The sequence below is a fragment of the Pongo abelii genome, chromosome 2 (genome assembly GCF_028885655.2).
Source record: "Pongo abelii isolate AG06213 chromosome 2, NHGRI_mPonAbe1-v2.0_pri, whole genome shotgun sequence".
Taxonomy (NCBI): domain Eukaryota; kingdom Metazoa; phylum Chordata; class Mammalia; order Primates; family Hominidae; genus Pongo; species Pongo abelii.
The window spans coordinates 152,210,613-152,229,911 of NC_085928.1; the positions used below are offsets into that span (position 1 = coordinate 152,210,613).

The 19,299-nt window shown below is 34.6% G+C and overlaps 1 protein-coding gene across 8 annotated transcripts in view; it reads left to right on the forward strand.

Moving 5' to 3' along the window:
- Positions 1-19,299, forward strand: part of TRPC1 (transient receptor potential cation channel subfamily C member 1) — an 82,603-nt gene that overhangs the window by 10,918 nt on the left and 52,386 nt on the right. For 2 of the 8 annotated variants that reach the window (XM_009239380.4, XM_054552797.2), the window contains exons 2-4: positions 1,427-1,581; positions 8,712-8,813; positions 13,489-13,691. In XM_009239380.4, the coding sequence (XP_009237655.1) occupies positions 1,427-1,581; positions 8,712-8,813; positions 13,489-13,691 (460 nt within the window). The remainder of the gene's footprint in view (positions 1-1,426; positions 1,582-8,711; positions 8,814-13,488; positions 13,692-19,299) is intronic. The other 6 variants (XM_002814130.6, XM_024245261.3, XM_054552798.2 and 3 more) reach the window with 3 other exon arrangements.

Sequence of the window (19,299 nt, forward strand, 5' to 3'; positions counted from 1 at the left end):
CTTTCCAGTAATAGTGATAAATTTTCACTGGTCTATCTTTGGTCACTATTGGTTCAACTTGTGACTTAGAGTATCACTTTGTGAAGTGTCTGTCTGATAAGGTTTTCCCAGGGAGCATTTGTGTCTAACTATTAACTACTAGTACTATGGGGAAAATATTTCTTTTTGTGACTAGTTTTCTTCTTGAGGGACCTAAGGAAATACGTTGTCAAGAAAACTATCACCCAGCTTCCTTCAAAAGAAGTTGTATGTGTGAGGCAGGGAGTTTAAGGCCATAGATTAAAAATAGTAGCAAATTTACTTGAAATTTTAACAAATAAAATGTTACCTGTCTTTCTTACTCAGTTATTTAGCCCAGTTTCAGTATTTTCTTTTTCTGTATCATGAAATCATTTCTTTTTCTATTTTCTATGCTGATTGTTCTTTCCCTGTTTATGTATAGACTTCTAATGAGCAACTGTATTTGCACATCACTTAAAATGGCTTATTTATCTATCGTTTAACAAGTCAAATGAAACAAAACAAGCAAAACCCCCCTTGGCTTTTTTTCTCTATTTAATTAGCATTTCTCTTTTGATTTATTCCCCATATTCCTGTACCATCTGGTCAGCAGACAAATACGGTGGGGCCTTGCTGAAAATAATTACTGCTGTAATTGTTGTCATTTCCTCACATGAGACAACTGTTTTGTTGTGGGCTACAGTCACACAGAAGGCAGTTTGCCTGCTCCTAACAGGTCAGGCACTAATCCTAGTCCTGCCTTAAGAGTTTTGTGAACTGAATGTTCCCTGGCCATTTAATCTCATCAGCTTCATTAAATGAGATGGGGTGTGTGTGTGTGTTGGGAGGGTGGGAAGTAGGGAAGAGGATTTTCAGACATCTTTCCCTTTACTATACATATCCTTGAATATATATGTATTTATACTGCTTTTCCAAAGTATGTTTTCTCCTGTGAAACCTCTTTATAATATCCTCTACTTATTACTAGATCTCATTTTTAACACTATGTTGTGTAAGTAAATATCTATGTATATTTGAGGTATAAAACTTAATTCTTTAAGCTTTTTCCATCTAATTTTTCTAGCGTCCAGTCTGTGCCTTTGGGCATCCTTTATTAAATTGCTTTAAATATCTTCCAAAAGTTTCTCCTCTTATGATCATTCAGTTATTTTTAAACTAATAATTTTTATTTTATTCTGTACATTTAAAAATTTTCTACTTTTTATGTCTGCTGCTGATGTACGTATTATTTTATTAAGGTATAAATTTTCATCAAGGAAATGTTCACATTCTTTGTGTAGATTTTCATATACAAAAATGAGTTTAGGCTTTTAGTCTTTTAATTCAGCAAGCTAAGTTTTTCTTTACAGTCATCCTTACTTGATATGTCATGGATATTAAATTATGTTTGTATATTGTTATTTAGGTGACTATTATATGGTTAAAAAGATTTTGGAGGAAAACAGTTCAGGTGACTTGAACATAAATTGCGTAGATGTGCTTGGGAGAAATGCTGTTACCATAACTATTGAAAACGAAAACTTGGATATACTGCAGCTTCTTTTGGACTACGGTTGTCAGGTACAAGGCTAGATAATTTAATCCAGTTAACTAACTTCTAAGTGCTGTTAGATATGCCATGCTTTCTTCCCTTCTTGTTTCCTTTCTTCTTTTTCCTCCTTTTCTTCCTTTCTTTTTCTTTCTTATCTCTCTTACTCTCCTTCTGTCTTTCATCTTTTATTTGGTTTTGAGGCACTAAAAGTTTTAAAAACAAACCAAAAAAAACTTTTTGAAAAGTATAATATTTTGAATTGATTTATCTTTTTCCTCCCAAATGTCATTTTCCCCACATGACTTATTAAAGATGACTTTGTTTTCATTACCTATGTTAACACTATTTATATTATATATATCTAAATCTATATAATAGATTTATATATATAAATTTAGATATATATAATATAAACACTATTTATATTATATATATCTAAAATATAATATAAAAATTTAGATATATATAATATATATAATATATAATATAAATTTAGATATATATAATATAAACACTATTTATATTATATATATCTAAAATAGTACAAATACTCTGGAAGTGTCAGAGGAATAGTTTTTTTTCTGGCCCGTATTAGTTACAGACACATCAACAAAATGTTCCTGCCTCAAAACAGTTTTCAGTTTGACTTTGGTTTTCTCCTACGTTTTATTAAATTTTATTTTTTTGTTTGAAACTTAATGTTTTTTTTATCTAAAGATGAATGATTTTTATCTATCTATAAAAGGTAGACCTTCCTACTTCATATCAGTTTGGGTAGAAAAACAGGCATGTGTGTAAGTCTTGAATGAATTCAGTCTAGAGATTCTGAAGGAAATTTGATAATATTTTCCTTTCCTTTTTGGTTTGCTTATGATGGGACTTGGCACATTAATTCTACCTCTTTTTTTTTTTTTTCTTAATGAGGCACATTTTTTTTGAGTGACATCAGGAGACATTCGCAGCAGATTTTCTGAATATAAGTAGGGTAATTCTATGTACATTGCTATTTTATATATATATATGTATGTATGTATGTATAAAACAACATGTGGTACTGTCTCCATATATATGTTTGGAGTAAAAAAAAAGAATTGCTTACCCAGCAACTTCAGCTATCCAGACCACAATTGAGAAGCAGAAAGTAAGTAAAAAATACCTCTGAGCACCCAGTGGTTTGCTGCCATGAAGTTTACAAATTAAATTTATGAACTTTAGTTATAGGAGTCCTCCATCAGGGTCTATTTTTTCTCATTTTAATTTCCATTTTAACATAATTAATTTCTAATCCATAGAGAATCTGAGGGACAATGGAAGGGGCATGAGAGCTGCAGTGGAATAAAATGAGGAGTGGTACCTCCGACACTATTTAACAGAGGTCAACAGCATTACACATGTGATATTCTCTGAGGGAGCTGTATGTTAGGGTGATAATTAAGGCTTATAACAATGGCGCAGAGTCAGTAAGGAAGAGTTAAATTATATTCAGTACCTATTGTTTTAGAAGAAAGACTGTATATATGTGTGTTTGTGTATGTGCGTTTGTGTGTCTATAAGACACAAAAGCAGAAGACTTCCATCAAAATAGTTTAAATTTTAAAATTAAACACTTAAAGGCATAAGCTTCAGTTACCTAGAAAATAAGGGTAGAAAAAAATTCATACACTGATTCTGGATAAAAGAATTACTATGGTATTATAATTTTGTCTTTTTTACACATGGTTATATACATGTAATAGTTTTGCAGTATACATGGTGCTTTCATATACTTGATCACATTTGTACATCACAGTCAACCTATATAGATGTTACATTTTATAGATTAGAAAACTGAGGCTCATAGACTTTAATGAATTTCCCAAAGTTCTAAAATTAGTAAGGACAAGACTAAGATTTGAATATAATCTTCTGATTGCAAATCTCATGCACTTTCTAGTTCACTGTGTTCTGTCCAGGTTACCTGTGTCTTATTTTATCAATCCACAAATGTCCAGGGCCTTTGGTTGGGTGTGATTGTGGAAATGAATAAGTAAAACATGGGTTCTGCGTGATAGGATCTTTAAGACAAATTCGACAATTAAAGTGTGTATGAATTACAAGTAAATTAAGTAATACAAAGGTGTATTTGGTAAGTGTTGAGTGGTAATAATACTTGACCATTTTATATTGCTTTGCATTTATAAGAGCTTTCATGTATCTTGTGCTATATCTGTGGTTCTCAACCAAATGATTTTGTCACCATAAGGGGACATTTGGCAATGTCTGAAGATACTTTGGTTTCACAATTGGAGGGCAGGTTACTACTGTTATCTAGTGGGTAGAGGCTCCTACAATACCCAAGACAGTCCCCACAAAAAATTATTTGGCCCAAAATTTCAGTAGTGCTGCTATTGAGAAACCCTATTTTATGTTTAAACTTTTGTGGTTTGATATACATTATTTAGAAATATAGGATAGGTTGGGGCTATCAAGAAAGATTTCATTGGAAAAGTATCAGTTGACTCAGCCTTGAAATATTAATAATTGCTAACATTTATATAATACTACTCTCTGCCAGGAACCTTAAATATGTTCACTTACTTAATCCTCACAACATAGGGATTTGAATTTAATCTTCAAATTGAATTCAGGGATGAGTTAGATATTATTTTATTATTATTATTTTTTGAGATGGAGTTTTGCTCTTGTTGCCCAGGCTGGAGTGCAATGGCGTGATCTCGGCTCACTGCAACCTCTGCCTCCTGGGTTCAAGTGATTCTCCTGCTCAGCCTCCCAAGTAGCTGGGATTATTATAGGCATGCACCATCACGCCTGGCTAATTTTGTATTTTTAGTAGAGATAGGGTTTCTCCATGTTGGTCAGGCTGGTCTCGAACTCCTGACCTCAGGTGATCACCTGCCTTGGCTTCCCAAAGTGCTGAGATTACAGGTGCGAGCCACTGCGCCTGGCCTAGATATTATTATTGTCCCCATTTTATAGAAGAGGAAACTGAGGTAAAAAAGGTTAAGTAACTTGCCCAAAGTCACTCTGTAAATGGCAGACCTGGAATTTGAACTTAGGTTCTGGCTCCAGAATCCATGGTCTTACCTATTATGCTAATCTACTCTCAAACATGTAAAGACAGGTAGGGAACAGGAGATGTGGAGAAGGATGTAAACAGAGTCATGTGCAATGTATATTTTTGAGACAGTGAATTGATTTAGCATTTTTGAACAAAACAGTTGGTTTGGGGAGTAGTAGGAATTAGGAAAAATAATTAAAACAAAATGGATACAAAGGGCCTTGAATGCCAGAATAAGGAATTTGGGTTTTATATAATAGGGGATACCATTACATGATTTTCGAGAAAGGATGTGATGTGTCCAGTGGTATTTTAGAAAGATGAATCTAGTGGCTGAATTTAGTATAGATTGGGAAATGGAAAGTGGGAGAGGCTATAGCCTATGTGAACAGTTTTTGTAGTAATCTACATATGAAGAGGTTAAGGCTTGAACTGGAACAGTGCTGTAAGAAAAACAGTGGCTATGAGAAGAGGGGGAAAAAGGCAGATATGGGTCCATGGCCTATATGGTTCCATGGTCTATTAGGAACTGGGCTGCACAGCAGGAGGTAAGCAGCAGGTGAGTGACCATTACTGCCTGAACTCTGCCTCCTGTCAGGTCAGCGATGGTATTAGATCCTCATAGGAGTACGAACCCTATTGTGAACTGCACATGCAAGGGATCTAGGTTGCATGCTCCTTATGAGAATCTAACCAATGCCTGATGATCTGAGGTGGAACAGTTTCATCCGAAACCATCTCCCTACCTGCTCTATGAAACCAGTCCCTGGTGCCAAAAAGGTTGGAGACCGCTGTGAGGAATTGACAAATCTTAGTGAATATTTTGATTTGGAGTGGGAAATTGAAAAGGAGTCCAGGATGATTTGGAAATCTTAAACGTGGGTGACTAGGAGAAGGAAAAAAGGAAAACATTAAGTTCAGAAGCTTAGTAAAGCTTGGGGCAAGGGAATGTGAATTCTGGTTTTATCCTTGTTGATTTGGCAGCTATCAGGCAGTCCTCATCAGACAAACACAGATGAACATTATATTTCTAGGGAGAGATCAGGCTAAAGAGATACAGTAAGCAGTCATGGCCATGGGAATGCCCATCACCATTGTGAGAGTAGGTGAAATCATGGAGAAGAGCAAAGGGCTGGTGCAGATTAATTCTTAAGGAAACATCTACATTTAATAAAGAGCATTACATGGAAAGAGTTTCATTAAAGACCAAATGAATTGTTGAAGATATCAGAGGCAGTTAGGATAATACAACATTGTGAAAGCCAAAAGAATAGTTTTTAACATATTGGCTTAGAAATTAAGAAAAATTAGAAGGTAGAAAAAGTAATTGGATTTGGAAACTGGCATCAGTAGAATTGGAGAAATGATACACTTTGATTTGCAAAGTTTGACACAGTGAAAGGAAGAAGAAAACTTGAGTGGTAAGAGAAAGATGGAATTAAGTCAAGTTAGCAAAGAGCTAGTAAGCAAGTTAGCAAAGAGTGAGGAAGGATTTAAAGTTCTGGGAGGTGGGAGATGAGACTGGTATTTCTGCAAATGAAGGACCAGGGTTCTAAAGATTGGAGAGCATCAAATAGAATACTATGGTGGAAAATGTAGCTTTGGAAAGGAAATAAGTAACTTTTTTACTCTGAGCTTAAAGGAAAGAGTATGGGAATTGTTGAGAAGACAAATTCTAAGGTAGGAAGGAAGATAATGATCTCATAAATATGTAATAAGTATGTGTATTGAAGAGCTTTTAATAAAGAATCGTCAAATATCTGAGAAATTGGAAAGCAAAACTAGTGAGGATTTTTTGTATAACTATGTATTTTTAAAATAATTTAAAACATTTATTTCCCTCATAACTGCCATTGATTTATCAAATAACATACCATTTGTGCAGAATAAGTAAATGGTAACTCCTTATTTACAAGACATTTTAATGTAAATGAATATTTTTATAGCTGAAGCTTATCCTTTTAAGCATTGAAAGATTTAATGTAAATCTTTATTCCTTACTAAGTAATGTATCTGAATATAATTTAACTTTACCATCCCTAGTTGGAATAATTGAGAATGTAATTATTTTACTTTGCTTCATATGGTCTGAAACTATTAACATGTTTGTCCTTACATTAAGTGGCTTTAGACTGCTGTGCATTGATAGTGATTTTGCTGTACTGGTATTTAATCTTTTCAGTAGTCAACTTTTAGTAATTCTTTCTTCCTTTCCCTCTACGCTGTTGGTTTTAATCTAGCTATTCTTTTATTCAGTAAAGATCTGAAGGATACTTGGGAAAGCCAGATATTCATCATTTATGGACAATTCTAAATCAGAATGCTTGGGTCTGTTTCTTTTGGGAAATAATACCCATGGAGTTTCTTTGTGACAGCTCAATATGTTGCTGTTTTTAAATCCATGGCTATTTTTCAGATTGTTGAAGTTGCCTGGTGTTTGACTATGAAAGTAATGACATTACTGTAGTTAGCTTTATTGGTTAAAATTAACAATCATAGGCCGGGCGCAATGGCTCACGCCTGTAATCCCAGCACTTTGAGAGGCCGAGGTGGGCGGATCTCTTGAAGTTGGGAGTTAGAGACCAGCCCAGCCAACAGGGTGAAACCCTGTCTCTACTAAAAATACAAAAATTAGCCGGGTATGGTGGCATGTACCTGTAGTCCCAGCTACTCGGGAGGCTGAGGCAGGAGAATCTCTTGAACCTGGGAGGCGGAGGTTGCAGTGAGCCGAGATTGTGCCACTGCACTCCAGCCTGGGCAACAGAGCAAGACTCCGTCTCAAAAAAAAAAAAAAAATTAAAAATCATAAATGAAATATTTAGTAGTAATGGATATAGCATTCTTTTTGTTCATTTCCTTCAACTGACTAAATATGCTAAAATCTGAAGAGAAATGTTTGCAAAGCAGAATAATAATGCTAGGACTTTAAAGCATAGGCCACAGCTCAATGAACCCTGAAAGTTTTAAGGGATAGTACAATGGCTTAAATTTCCCATCTGGGTGGGAAGTTTTTCTGTGGGAAAACATAGGTGATTCCTAAGGGTTGAGTGAGGACTCCAACCCTTTTTTTTGAGGTGCATAGTCCTATTTTTAGATATTCAATTAAAGTCTGCCACTTTTAGTTCTATTTTTTACGTCCAGATAAAGTGGATATAAACTTTACTCTTTTCAGCTACAAAGAATATTAAAGATTGATACAGTTTTGTTCCCAAGAGCAAGAACATTGATTTAAATAGTTATTAAAGATTATAGCAGTTAAAATGTACAGATTGAAAATAATCAGGGCATTTTCTTAGATTAAATCATTATTTATCCCCATGTTTTCCTTCTTCCTTTATATTTTTCCCTAAAAATCCAAAAACCTGATGTTACAGTTGCCAGTAGGACTATAGGCTTTGTTACAAAGTTGAAAAGTCCCCATTTCCTCAGAGTCTCCTTACTTTTTCCTCTTTCGGATCTTCACAGTGAGCTATAGATTGGGAGTACAATGATAAAGTCACTTCTCCCTCCAGTCTCCATGAACTTTGGTAGCCTAACTATTTGTGGCTTATACTTGATAAAATTGCTCATAAATGTCAAATTTGTAGCATTTTAGTCAGCCATGTGTTTTAAAAATGAAAACAGAAGGCTCTCACCTTTAGATATTCTCCCCATATTCCTGTTTGCATTGATGATAATCATTTTCATTAGACTGAAAACAATCCTTTACCTGTAGTAATAGTTCTTGACAGTTTCTTTTATAGATTTGGATTGTTAAGATTCTTTTGGTCCACAGTTCAAGAGTAAAGATCTTGAAAAAAAATTTTCAACCTTAAATGCTGCATGGATCAGCACTGTTACGCTAATAATCTCTTCAATGAAACATTCATTATTTTACCAACGCATGCATTGAAACCAGGACAGAAACATGTGTATTGTGGTACACAGAAGTACTCCTAAGGCAAGCAAATGTACTATTTGTACAGTCAAAATTTTTGAAAAGTATTACTGTATATAATACAGTTTAAAATTTTTAAAAAGTTTTATTTATGAATTAGTAAAAAGAAGTAGTTTACCTTTTTATCTTCCATTTTCATTTTTAACTTTTTTTTTTTTTTGAAGTCTGCAGATGCACTTTTGGTGGCAATCGACTCTGAAGTAGTGGGAGCTGTTGATATACTACTTAATCATCGACCAAAACGATCATCAAGACCAACTATAGTAGTTAGTACTCTTAAATATTTATTAATTTGGATTTTTAAACCAAAATAGATCTCTTGCCCCATTGCCATTTTTTCCTTCCCTCAAATTTATTTTGTTTTTTCAAAAAATAGATCTTTTTTCTCACTCTGTAAAATATTACTTTAAAGTAAGTAGACACTTGCAGGAATAATTAGTATTTCTTTCAGGAAAACTTTTTAAATTTAGTTGATATTTCCATAATTTTGTCACTGTGGACCAGTATTTACCGTTTGAAATATTCTGCAGGTAATGTTGAAAATATAGATTAGTTTGCAGATAGATAAGAATTAAACGTAAACAATGAAACCAACAAACTGGAAGAAAATGTAGGTGAATGTTTAACTGATCGTGAGTGGAAAGACTTTATGTGCATAAAAGCAATGGACAGAAATCACAGTGGCACAGTTTTTGCTGTTAGAAAAGTTAAATTTTTGGAATCCAAACATCAGACAAAATTTAGAAACCAGATGAATAACTGGCAAAAGATATTTGCAGCATATATCATAAATAATATTGGACAAATTGGTGAAAAACATATTAGAAAAGGACATAGAAATAGCAGAAAATACAAAATGTTAAATCTTAATCAAATACAGTAAGATACTAATTTTAAACTTACCAAATTTACTTATTGAAGTTGAAAATTTAAAAAAAATCATTGATAGCAAGGGAGTATTACAGTCTTATATGCTACTAGTGAGGCAGGTATTTTGGGAAGTGTTTTGGCAGGATCTGTCATAAGAAAGATGTTCATATGCTTTAACTTAGTGCTTTCTCCTCTGGGAACTTATCAAGGAAATGGTCAGAAATGTGGACAAAAATGTTGGTTGTGATCTTATTTGTAGTAATTTTTAAAAGCCCATGTGACATAATCTAAACATTCCAAAATAGAAGATAGGAAATATAAATGATTACATATATGTACAGTGGAATATTATGCAATCATTAAAACAGTGCTTTTAAAAGAATAGTTAGGAACATGGAAAAATATAACATAGTAAGTGGAATACTTACTATGGTTAAAATACTTACCAAGGTTAAAAATACACATAGAAAAGGGACTGTGTGGAAATGCAACAAAATGTTACCTAACAATCATCATCTCTCATTGACTAACCAAATTATGGATTTTTTTGTACTCTTTTTCTTTATTGCTTTTGTAATTAGGAGGATAGTCACTACTAAATAAATGCTAATTTTATTGTTTTTTATCAAATTTTAAACATGATAACATTCATTATTGGTGATGATACAGTGAAACAGGCAGTTTAAATAACTGCTGGGAATATAGGCTGGCTATAAGCAGAAGAAAAATATTGTTTTAAGAAAGAATTATAAATTGGTTGTTGACTCTCTGCCATGTTTGAGAACTGTGAGAGGCTCTGCTAAATTGCATACTTTATTATATAGTAACTGAAAAATCTTACTCATTCAGACTATTACAAAAGTGTGACTTTCTCCAGAGGATAGTACCATCTAGTTAAAGTGGTGGTAAGAAATCAACAGGAATACAAAGGGCTAAGAATATAGTCCCTATCCAAAGGATATAGTCCCTATCCAAAGGATCAGAAATATCTAAAATACCATTCAATTTTCTGCCACTTACCTTGCAGTTATTATTATATTTTGGTACACCTGTCCCATCTTCTAGCCTTTTAGTCCATTTCCTTTCCTGGGGGGAAGGGTGGGGTGTAGTGTGCTTGAGTACTGGAACCATTGACTGGTTTTATTTATCACCATTATCACTAACGATTAAATCTTAGTGTTGGCAGCCCTCACCTACTTAGTAAAATAACCTTTGGGAGGCCAAGGCGGGTGGAACGTCTGAGGTTGGGAGTTCAAGACTAGCCTGACCAATATGGAGAAACCCCATCTCTACTAAAAATAGAAAAATTAGCCGGGCGTGGTGCCGTGCACCTGTCATCCCAGTTACTTGGGAGGCTGAGGCAGGAGAATTGCTTGAGCCTTGGAGGTGGAGATTTCAGTGAGCTGAGATCGAGCCACTGCACTCCAGCCTGGGCGACAGAGCAAAACTCTTCTATAAAAAAAAAAAAAAAAAAAAAAGGAAAGAACACTTTCTACTCTGTCTCTAACAAATAAAGATTATTCAGCCTTTATTTAAATACACTCAATGACAGCAAGATCATACCTTCTTTTATTTATTTATTTTTTTTGAGACTTAGTTTCGCTCTTGTTTTGTTGTCCAGGCTGCAGTGCAATGGCGTGATCTCAGGTCACTGCAACCTCTGCTTCCCGGGTTCAAGTGATTCTCCTGCTTCAGCCTCCCAAGTAGCTGGGATTACAGGCACGTCCCACCATGCCCAGCTAATTTTGTATTTTTAATAGAGACGGGGTTTCACCATGTTGGCCAGTCTGGTCTGGAACTCTTGACCTCAGGTGATCTACCCTTCTTGGCCTCCCAAAGTGCTGGGATTACAGGCCCAGCCAAGATCATATCTTGATAGCCCTTTTACTTCTAGAGAGGCAATATTAAATATTTTTATATATTTTAAATAACTGAGAGAATATAAACTGGCTATAAGCAGAAGAAAAATAGTTTCTTTTAGCATTTCAGTAATGGTAATATTCTTTTAGCATTTCAATGAATTCATTCTGTATTCTGGCTTGCCAGATTGTCTTTTTGGCAATTGACTTTCAAATTTAGGTTTTTTATTTAATAGTATACAGATTATATTATGAACAATGGAATTATGAACTTTAATCTTATGCATATCTAGTGATGTTTTTCATACAGTTAAGTATGTTTCATAGGAAACATGAGGACCACTTTTCTCTTAAGGGATTAAATATATTTTTTTCTTCTTTATAACCAGTAATGCAATGATAGATGGAAAAGGGCTAGTTTTAGGTTTCTCTGTAATTTTAAATAAAGTCATTAATTTGAAGTCCTCAGTAAATAAATAAGAAGTATATAAACAAATTAGTCATAAAAGAGGAGGAAAATCAGATAAGTATATCAGAAAATATTAAAACTTACCAGTGATCAAAGGAAATTATATTACAATTTCATGATAGTATTTTTCACTATAAATTGGGAGTGATCATGCCTAAGACTGGTGAGTAAAACTTTAGTGTGAAATGGGTACCTTCTTATATTATTGGTAATATAAACTATTAAAAGGACTTTAACAATATGTTTCAAGAGCTTCAAAACTGTTCATGGCCAGGAGGCGGAGCTTGCAGTGAGCCGAGATAGTGCCACTGCACTCCAGCCTGGGCAAAAGAGCGAGACTCCACCAAAAAAACAAAAAACTGTTCATGACCTTTAGACCCATAATTCTGCTGCTGGGCTTTTATATTAATGAGATAATCCTAAATTTGGAAAACACTCTTTTCATAAAGATGTTTATGGTAAATTAGCAAAATAAAATACTTGAACACAGAACTTCCTTAAATTGCATATAAAATTCTGTGCATGAATTATTTTTTTCTGAAGATTCTGGGCTATGTAAAGATCCTGCTTTATGGATTATTAAAAGGGTCCCTGCTCTTGGAGATATTAATGACCACTGTTTAATCATTGGTCCTTAGAATACCTACTGTTTATGCCAAAGATGTCCTTAAAAGGGGGGTGTAGTAGAAAAAGGATTAAAATGAAATACTGTACTGGAAAATGCTCTTTGGGTAGTAGGAATATGGGTATTTTTAAAATTCTTTCTGATTTGCTACATTTTCAGATATTTTATAATAAGTATATACACTACTTTTATAATATTGCAAAAAAAAGTAAGAAGTATTGGAAAGAAAATACAATAGTTATAAAATAGTCAACCTTTTTATTTAAGCCTGGTTCTTTAATTACTAATGGTATTTTCCTCATTTCATGCTCTTACCACGCCCGTGGACTCCTGCAGTGGAAGGAGCTCCAGCTCTAGAGTAATACAAACCTGGATTCTGATCAGCACCCAGCCACCTTGTTTGTGACTCAGGCACATTAACTTCTCTGAGCCTCAGTTTCTTCGTGGGGATTATAATGCTTGGTTTTGCAGGCTACTATGGCAATTAAATGAGATGATAAATGTAAAGTGCCTAACAGTTCCAGAACTCATTAAATACTAGCATTATTGTTAATTTTTTGGCGTTTATAGTAGGAAGTAGTATATGTAATGATTGAAAATGTGTAGAAAATTATACAAAATGAAGAGTGCTTCCTATTACCCTTTTCAAGTAGCTGCATTGCTGTCAGTGTGATAAGGTTTGCCATAGAGGTGAAATTCTTACAGTTTTTCTCACATGTTAATATTCTCCCTATTTTTTAGCATTTTTGTTTTTCTAATATATTTTTCTAGCATTCTTCTTTATTTTTGTCAAGGATGATTCTATAATCTTGTGAAAATTAAACACTTTTCCCTAAGATATTTCTCTAGATATTCTCACTTCTTTGTTGGAAAAAACAGACCTCTAGTTAAATGAATGTTACCTATTGAAGATTTTGTCTGTTATGATTACATTGTATTTATTAATTAAAGTTTTGAGGTTTCAAAGAAAAATTTAGTCCAAGCAAAATGTTTAACATATTCCTTAAATAATTCTTAAGTTCTTTGTGCCTTCCTATTTTTTCATTTCATTCTTCAGATAAATATATTTTTTGAAGTCACAAATAATAACTTTGGACATTTATATAAATATTTTTCAGAAACTAATGGAACGAATTCAGAATCCTGAGTATTCAACGACTATGGATGTTGCACCTGTCATTTTAGCTGCTCATCGTAACAACTATGAAATTCTTACAATGCTCTTAAAACAGGATGTATCCCTACCCAAGCCCCATGCAGTTGGCTGTGAATGCACATTGTGTTCTGCAAAAAACAAAAAGGATAGCCTCCGACATTCCAGGTTAGAACATTAAACTTTTGATAAATAGATGTGTGATATAGTATATATCAACAATGTTGGTTTTTAAAATTGGTATTCTTTCTGTGCAGCTTTTAAGAAATGTGATGCTGGGGTGACTTATGAAAGCCAAACTTGTAGCTCCTTTGTTTTATATAATGCATTCTACATTTTTAAGAAGTGTTCACCAAATGCTGAATAATTGCAAAAATCCTTCAAATTATGAATGAAGTTATCTCATACTCCTGCTGGCAGGGGCACTATTTGCTTTTTAGAGGCAGAGTTTATTAATCCAAGAGAAGTTCCAAGTCATGGAAGGAGTGGAGATACCACCTCCTATCTCATTTATAAAGAAATCAAAACTATTTTCTGTCTAACTAAATATTGACCTTTTATGCCTCTATCTTCCCCTCTCACACAATGTTCAAGTCTTTTTCTCTTTCTTATTGGTCATCTCTTCCTGTTTCTCCAATTAAAAATGTTAAGAACAACTGAGGATTGATTGACCAAGAAAATACCCTGTCACAGGTTGAGCAAGATCACACGTGGGCATGCTGTATAAGATACATGGTGCTGGACTAGATTTGAGAATCTGATTTTCAGCAGAAACATTTATACATACATTCATGTGCTACATGACATTTTGGTTCAAAAACAGTTCACGTATATGACATCGGTCGTGTAAGATTAAAATGGAGCTGAAAAATTCTTATCGCCTACTGATGTCATTGCTGTGGTCACATCATAGTGTGACGCATTACTCACGTTTGTGGTGATGCTGGTGTAAACAAACCCTACTGTGCTGCCAGTCATTTAAAAAAAATAGAGCACATATAATTTTATACAGTACATAATACTTGATAATAAATGACTTACTAGTTTATATATTTACTATATTTTTATCATTATGTTAGTGTGTATTCCTTCTACTTATAAAAAAAATAGTTAACTAAAACAGCCTCAGGCAGTTCCTTCAGGAAGTATTCCAAAAGAAGGCATTGTTTTCATAGATGACAGCTCCATGCATGTTATTACCCCTGAAGACCTTCCAGTGGGACAGGATATGGAGGTGGAAGACAGCGATATTGATCATCCTAGGCCTAAGCTAATGTGTATGTTTGTGTCTTAATTTTTAATAAAATAGTCTAAAAAGAAAAAAGTTAATAAAAAATTTTACAAAGAACAAAGCTGGAGGCATCACGCTACCTGACTTCAAACTATACTACAAGGCTACAGTAACCAAAACGGCATGGTAATGTTACCAAAACAGATATATAGACCAATGGAACAGAACAGAGGCCTCAGAAATAATGCCACACATCTACAACCATCTGATCTTTGACAAACCTGACAAAAGCAAGCAATGGGGAAAGGATTCCCTATTTAATAAATATGTTGGGAAAACTGGCTAGCCATATGCAGAAAACTGAAACTGGACCCCTTCCTTACACCTTATACAAAAATTAACTCAAGATGGATTAAAGACTTAAACGTAAGACTTAAAACCATGACAACCCTAGAAGAAAACCTAGGCAATACCATTCAGGACATAGGCATGGGCAAAGACTTCATGACTAAAACACCAAAAGCAGTGGCAACAAAAGCCAGAATTGACAAATGGGATCTAATTAAACTAAAGAGCTTCTGCACAGCAAAAGAAACTATCATCAGAGTGAACAAGCAAACTACAGAATGGGAGAAAATTTTTGCTATCTATCCATCTGACAAAAGGCTAATATCCAGAATCTACAAGGAACTTAAATTTACAAGAAAAAAACAACGCCATCAAAAAGTGGGTGAAGCATATGAACAGACACTTGTCAAAAGAAGACATTTATTCGGCCAACAAACATGAAAAAAAGCTCATAATCACTGGTCATTAGAGAAATCCAAATCAAAACCACAGTGAGATACCATCTCATGCCAGTTAGAATGGTAATCATTAAAAAGTCAGGAAACAGCAGATTCTGGAGAGGATGTGGAGAAATAGAAATGCTTTTACACTGTTGGTGGGAGTGCAAATTAGTTCAACCATTGTGGAAGACAGTGTGGTGATTCCTCAAGGATCTAGAACCAGAAATAGCATTTGACCCAACAATCCCATTACTGGGTATATACCCAAAGGATTAGAAATCATTCTACTATAAAGACACATGCACACGTATGTTTATTGCAGCGCTATTCACAATAGCACAGAGTAGGAACCAACCCAAATGCCCACCAATGATAGACTGGATAAAGAAAATGTGGCAAGAATACACCATGGAATACTATGCAGCCATAAAAAAGGATGAGTTCATGTCCTTTGCAGGGACATGGATGAAACCGGAAACTGTCATTCTCAGCAAACTAACACAGGAATGAAAAACCAAACACTGCATGTCTCACTCACAAGTGGGAGTTGAACAATGAGAACAAACCACCATGGCACGTGTATACCTATGTAACAAACCTGCACATTCTGCACATGTATCCCAGAACTTAAAAGTAAAATTAAAAAAAGTTAATAGTAAAAAGCTTATAGAATAAAGATATGAAGAAATAATATTTTGTACAACTGTATGTGTTTTAAGCTGTTACTCCAAAATGGTAAAAAAGTTAAAATTTACAGTTTACAGAATAAAAAAATTACCGTGAGCTAGGTTTAATTTAGTATTAAAGAAACTTTAAAAATATACATTTAGGGTAGCCTAAGTGTATAGTTATTATAAAGCCTGTAGTAGTACAGTAATGTTCTAGGCCTTCACATTCACTTACCACCCACTCACTACCTCACCCAGGGCAACTTCCAATTCTGCAAGCTCATTGATGGTAAATGCCCTGTACAGGTATACCATTTTTAAATATTTTATGCTGTATTTTTACTGTACCTTTTCTATGTTTAGATACACAAATATTTACTATTGTGTTACAGTTGCCTACAGTATTTAGCACAGTAACATGCTATACAGGTTTGTAGCCTAGGAGCAGTAGGCTATACCATATAGCCTAGGTATTTAATGGGCTATGTCAACTAGGTTTGTGTAAATTCAGTTAATGACGTTCGCGAAATGATGAAGTTGTCTAACAACACATTTCTCAGAATATATCCCTGTTACACAATGCATGACTGTGTGTGTGTATGTAAATGGTAATTAAATATAGTTGAAATAGTATCAAATATAATATCTACTGTGGAAAATATCATCTGGAAGTCCCAGGCAGCCTGGTGACAAATTATTTTTAGGTTAAGGATTGTTAAACAGTATATGAAATAGACTTTAAGGCTGTAAACCATCCACCCTCACTCTTTCCTCACCTTAAGAACAAACCTGTGATGGATTTGAGATAGTGACAAATCTCTAATTTGGGAAAGTCTCCTGGGAATCAATCTGATGTTTATTTGCAGAGGTTTACCTGGATTTTTTTTCTATTTTCAAGACTATTTTACAAAGAGATCTGTGTTTCTCTTTGATAAGATCTGGTTGATAGCGATGGCTACATCACTTAACTTTTTAGTTTTAAAATGACTAGTTTATAAAATGACAAGCAGAAATTATCTTTAAGGCTTTTTCCAGTTTTAAAATCCTTTATTAGTATTAAGTGTAAATATTTTTCAAATTATATGCTTGTTAAATAAGTGTAGTTGAAGCAGTGGGGGCTTAGAGGTTGAAGCTAGAGAAAACACTTTACCTGGCTTGGTTTGAGGTTGGGGGACAAACTTGTTTGAAGGTTTTTGGGGGAGCTATGACTTGACATAGATCTTTTAGTAGGAGTAAGAGTTAAAAATTGAAAGGTATTTTAGGCAGAAAGTACAGCACGTGATTTGTTTATTTGGAAACTGCAAATGGTTTGGAACATTAACAGTAGAGTTTGAGAGAGTTTGTTAATGATCTTTGAGAAAACATTTGTACGAAATGGCAAGGACCCCTGACTTAAGTAATTTCTGGGAATTGCTAAGTAGAACTGCAGAAGCAAAGGAGGTTAACAAAATTAGTAAAAAGAGACCGGGCGCGGTGGCTCACGCCTGTAATCCTAGCACTTTGGGAGGCCGAGGCAGGCCGATCACCTCAGGTCAAGAGTTCGAGACCAGCCTGACCAACTTGGTGAAACCTCGTCTCTACTAACAGTACAAAAATTAGCTGGGCATGGTGGCATGCACCTGTAGTCCCAGCTACTCGGGAGGCTGAGGCAGGAGAATCGCTTGAACCTGGGAGTTGGAGGTCACAGTGAGCTGAGACTCTGTCTCAAAAAAAAAAAAAAAATAGTAAAAAGAGAAATAGCAAGGTTTCTCAGAATTTGAAGAGCCAATATACTGGCAATAAGAAAGTGAGATGGCTGGACATGGTGGCTCACACCTATAATCCTAGCATTTTGGGAGGCCAAGGTGGGTGAATCAGTTGAGTCCAGGAATTCCAGACCATCCTGGGCCACATGGCTAGACCTTGTCTTTACAAAAATAGACAGATGAGGTGACTTGCACCTGTGGTCCCAGCTATGCAGGAGGCTGAGGTGGGAGGATTACCTGCGCCCAAGAGGTTGAGGCTACAGTAAGCTGTGATTGCACCACCACAGTCTACCCTAGCCTAAGTGACAGAGCGAGACTCCATCTCAAAAAAAAAAAAAGAGAGACAATTGTTTTTTAAATTTTAGAGATGGTGTAGTTTCAGGGTAATATTTCCTAATGGGCCAGGGAAGGGTAGTGAACCATTGTAGTTTAGAAAAACATTTTCAGTAATATAATAGCTGTGATTTGGCTTTAGTCTCAATATTTGATGTATTTTGAAATTTCAAATAACTTTAAAGAAGGAGTCTTTATTTATTATCTATTAGTGGAAGACAAAAATTTAAAAAACTTGAGAAACACCGGAATTGGGAAAGATAGCAAAGAAATGGATTGCCAGTTAAATTTAATTTGCATAAAGTATAATTTAAAAAATGACGAGTTAATGGATGCAGCACACCAACATGGCACATGTATACATATGTAACAAACCTGCACATTGCGCACATGTACCCTAAAACTTAAAAGTATAATAAAAATAAAAATAAAAAACAAACAAAAATTTAATTTGCAGAAGAGCTTTGTTTAACTTGTATGGTGTTTTTTATAATTTTGAACTTGAATGCCAGTAAGCCCTATGTACACTCAGCTTTATTCATATTATTACCAACATCACCCCGAAGGCAAATGAATTTGTAAAACTTGGCTCAGTATCTACCAAGAGAGTAAGATGTTGGCTGGGGTCATCTTAGGAGTATGGAATTCTTCTGGCATAGTGGCAGGAAAATGGCTTGGGAGAGAGACTGCTTAGTGCCACAGTCCTCAATGAATATACAAGAGTGACACAGAAGTAGGAAATGACAGTGATGATGATGAGGGAGTATTGGAATAACTGAATGGTATGAATCTCCAAAAAGGGTGATTTTGATATGAGAATGAATGAATAATATGGCCTGTAAGAGTCAGGTATTATGACATTATGCTTCCATATTGCCAGAATCTCTAAAGGGAAGTATTGTTCAATCCCAATTTTTCTTTTCATTTCTAGAGCTAACCACTGTTACTACTTTGGTATTCTACACATGTTCCTTAATGGTTAACATTACCATTGGTTAGAAATGTTGAGTC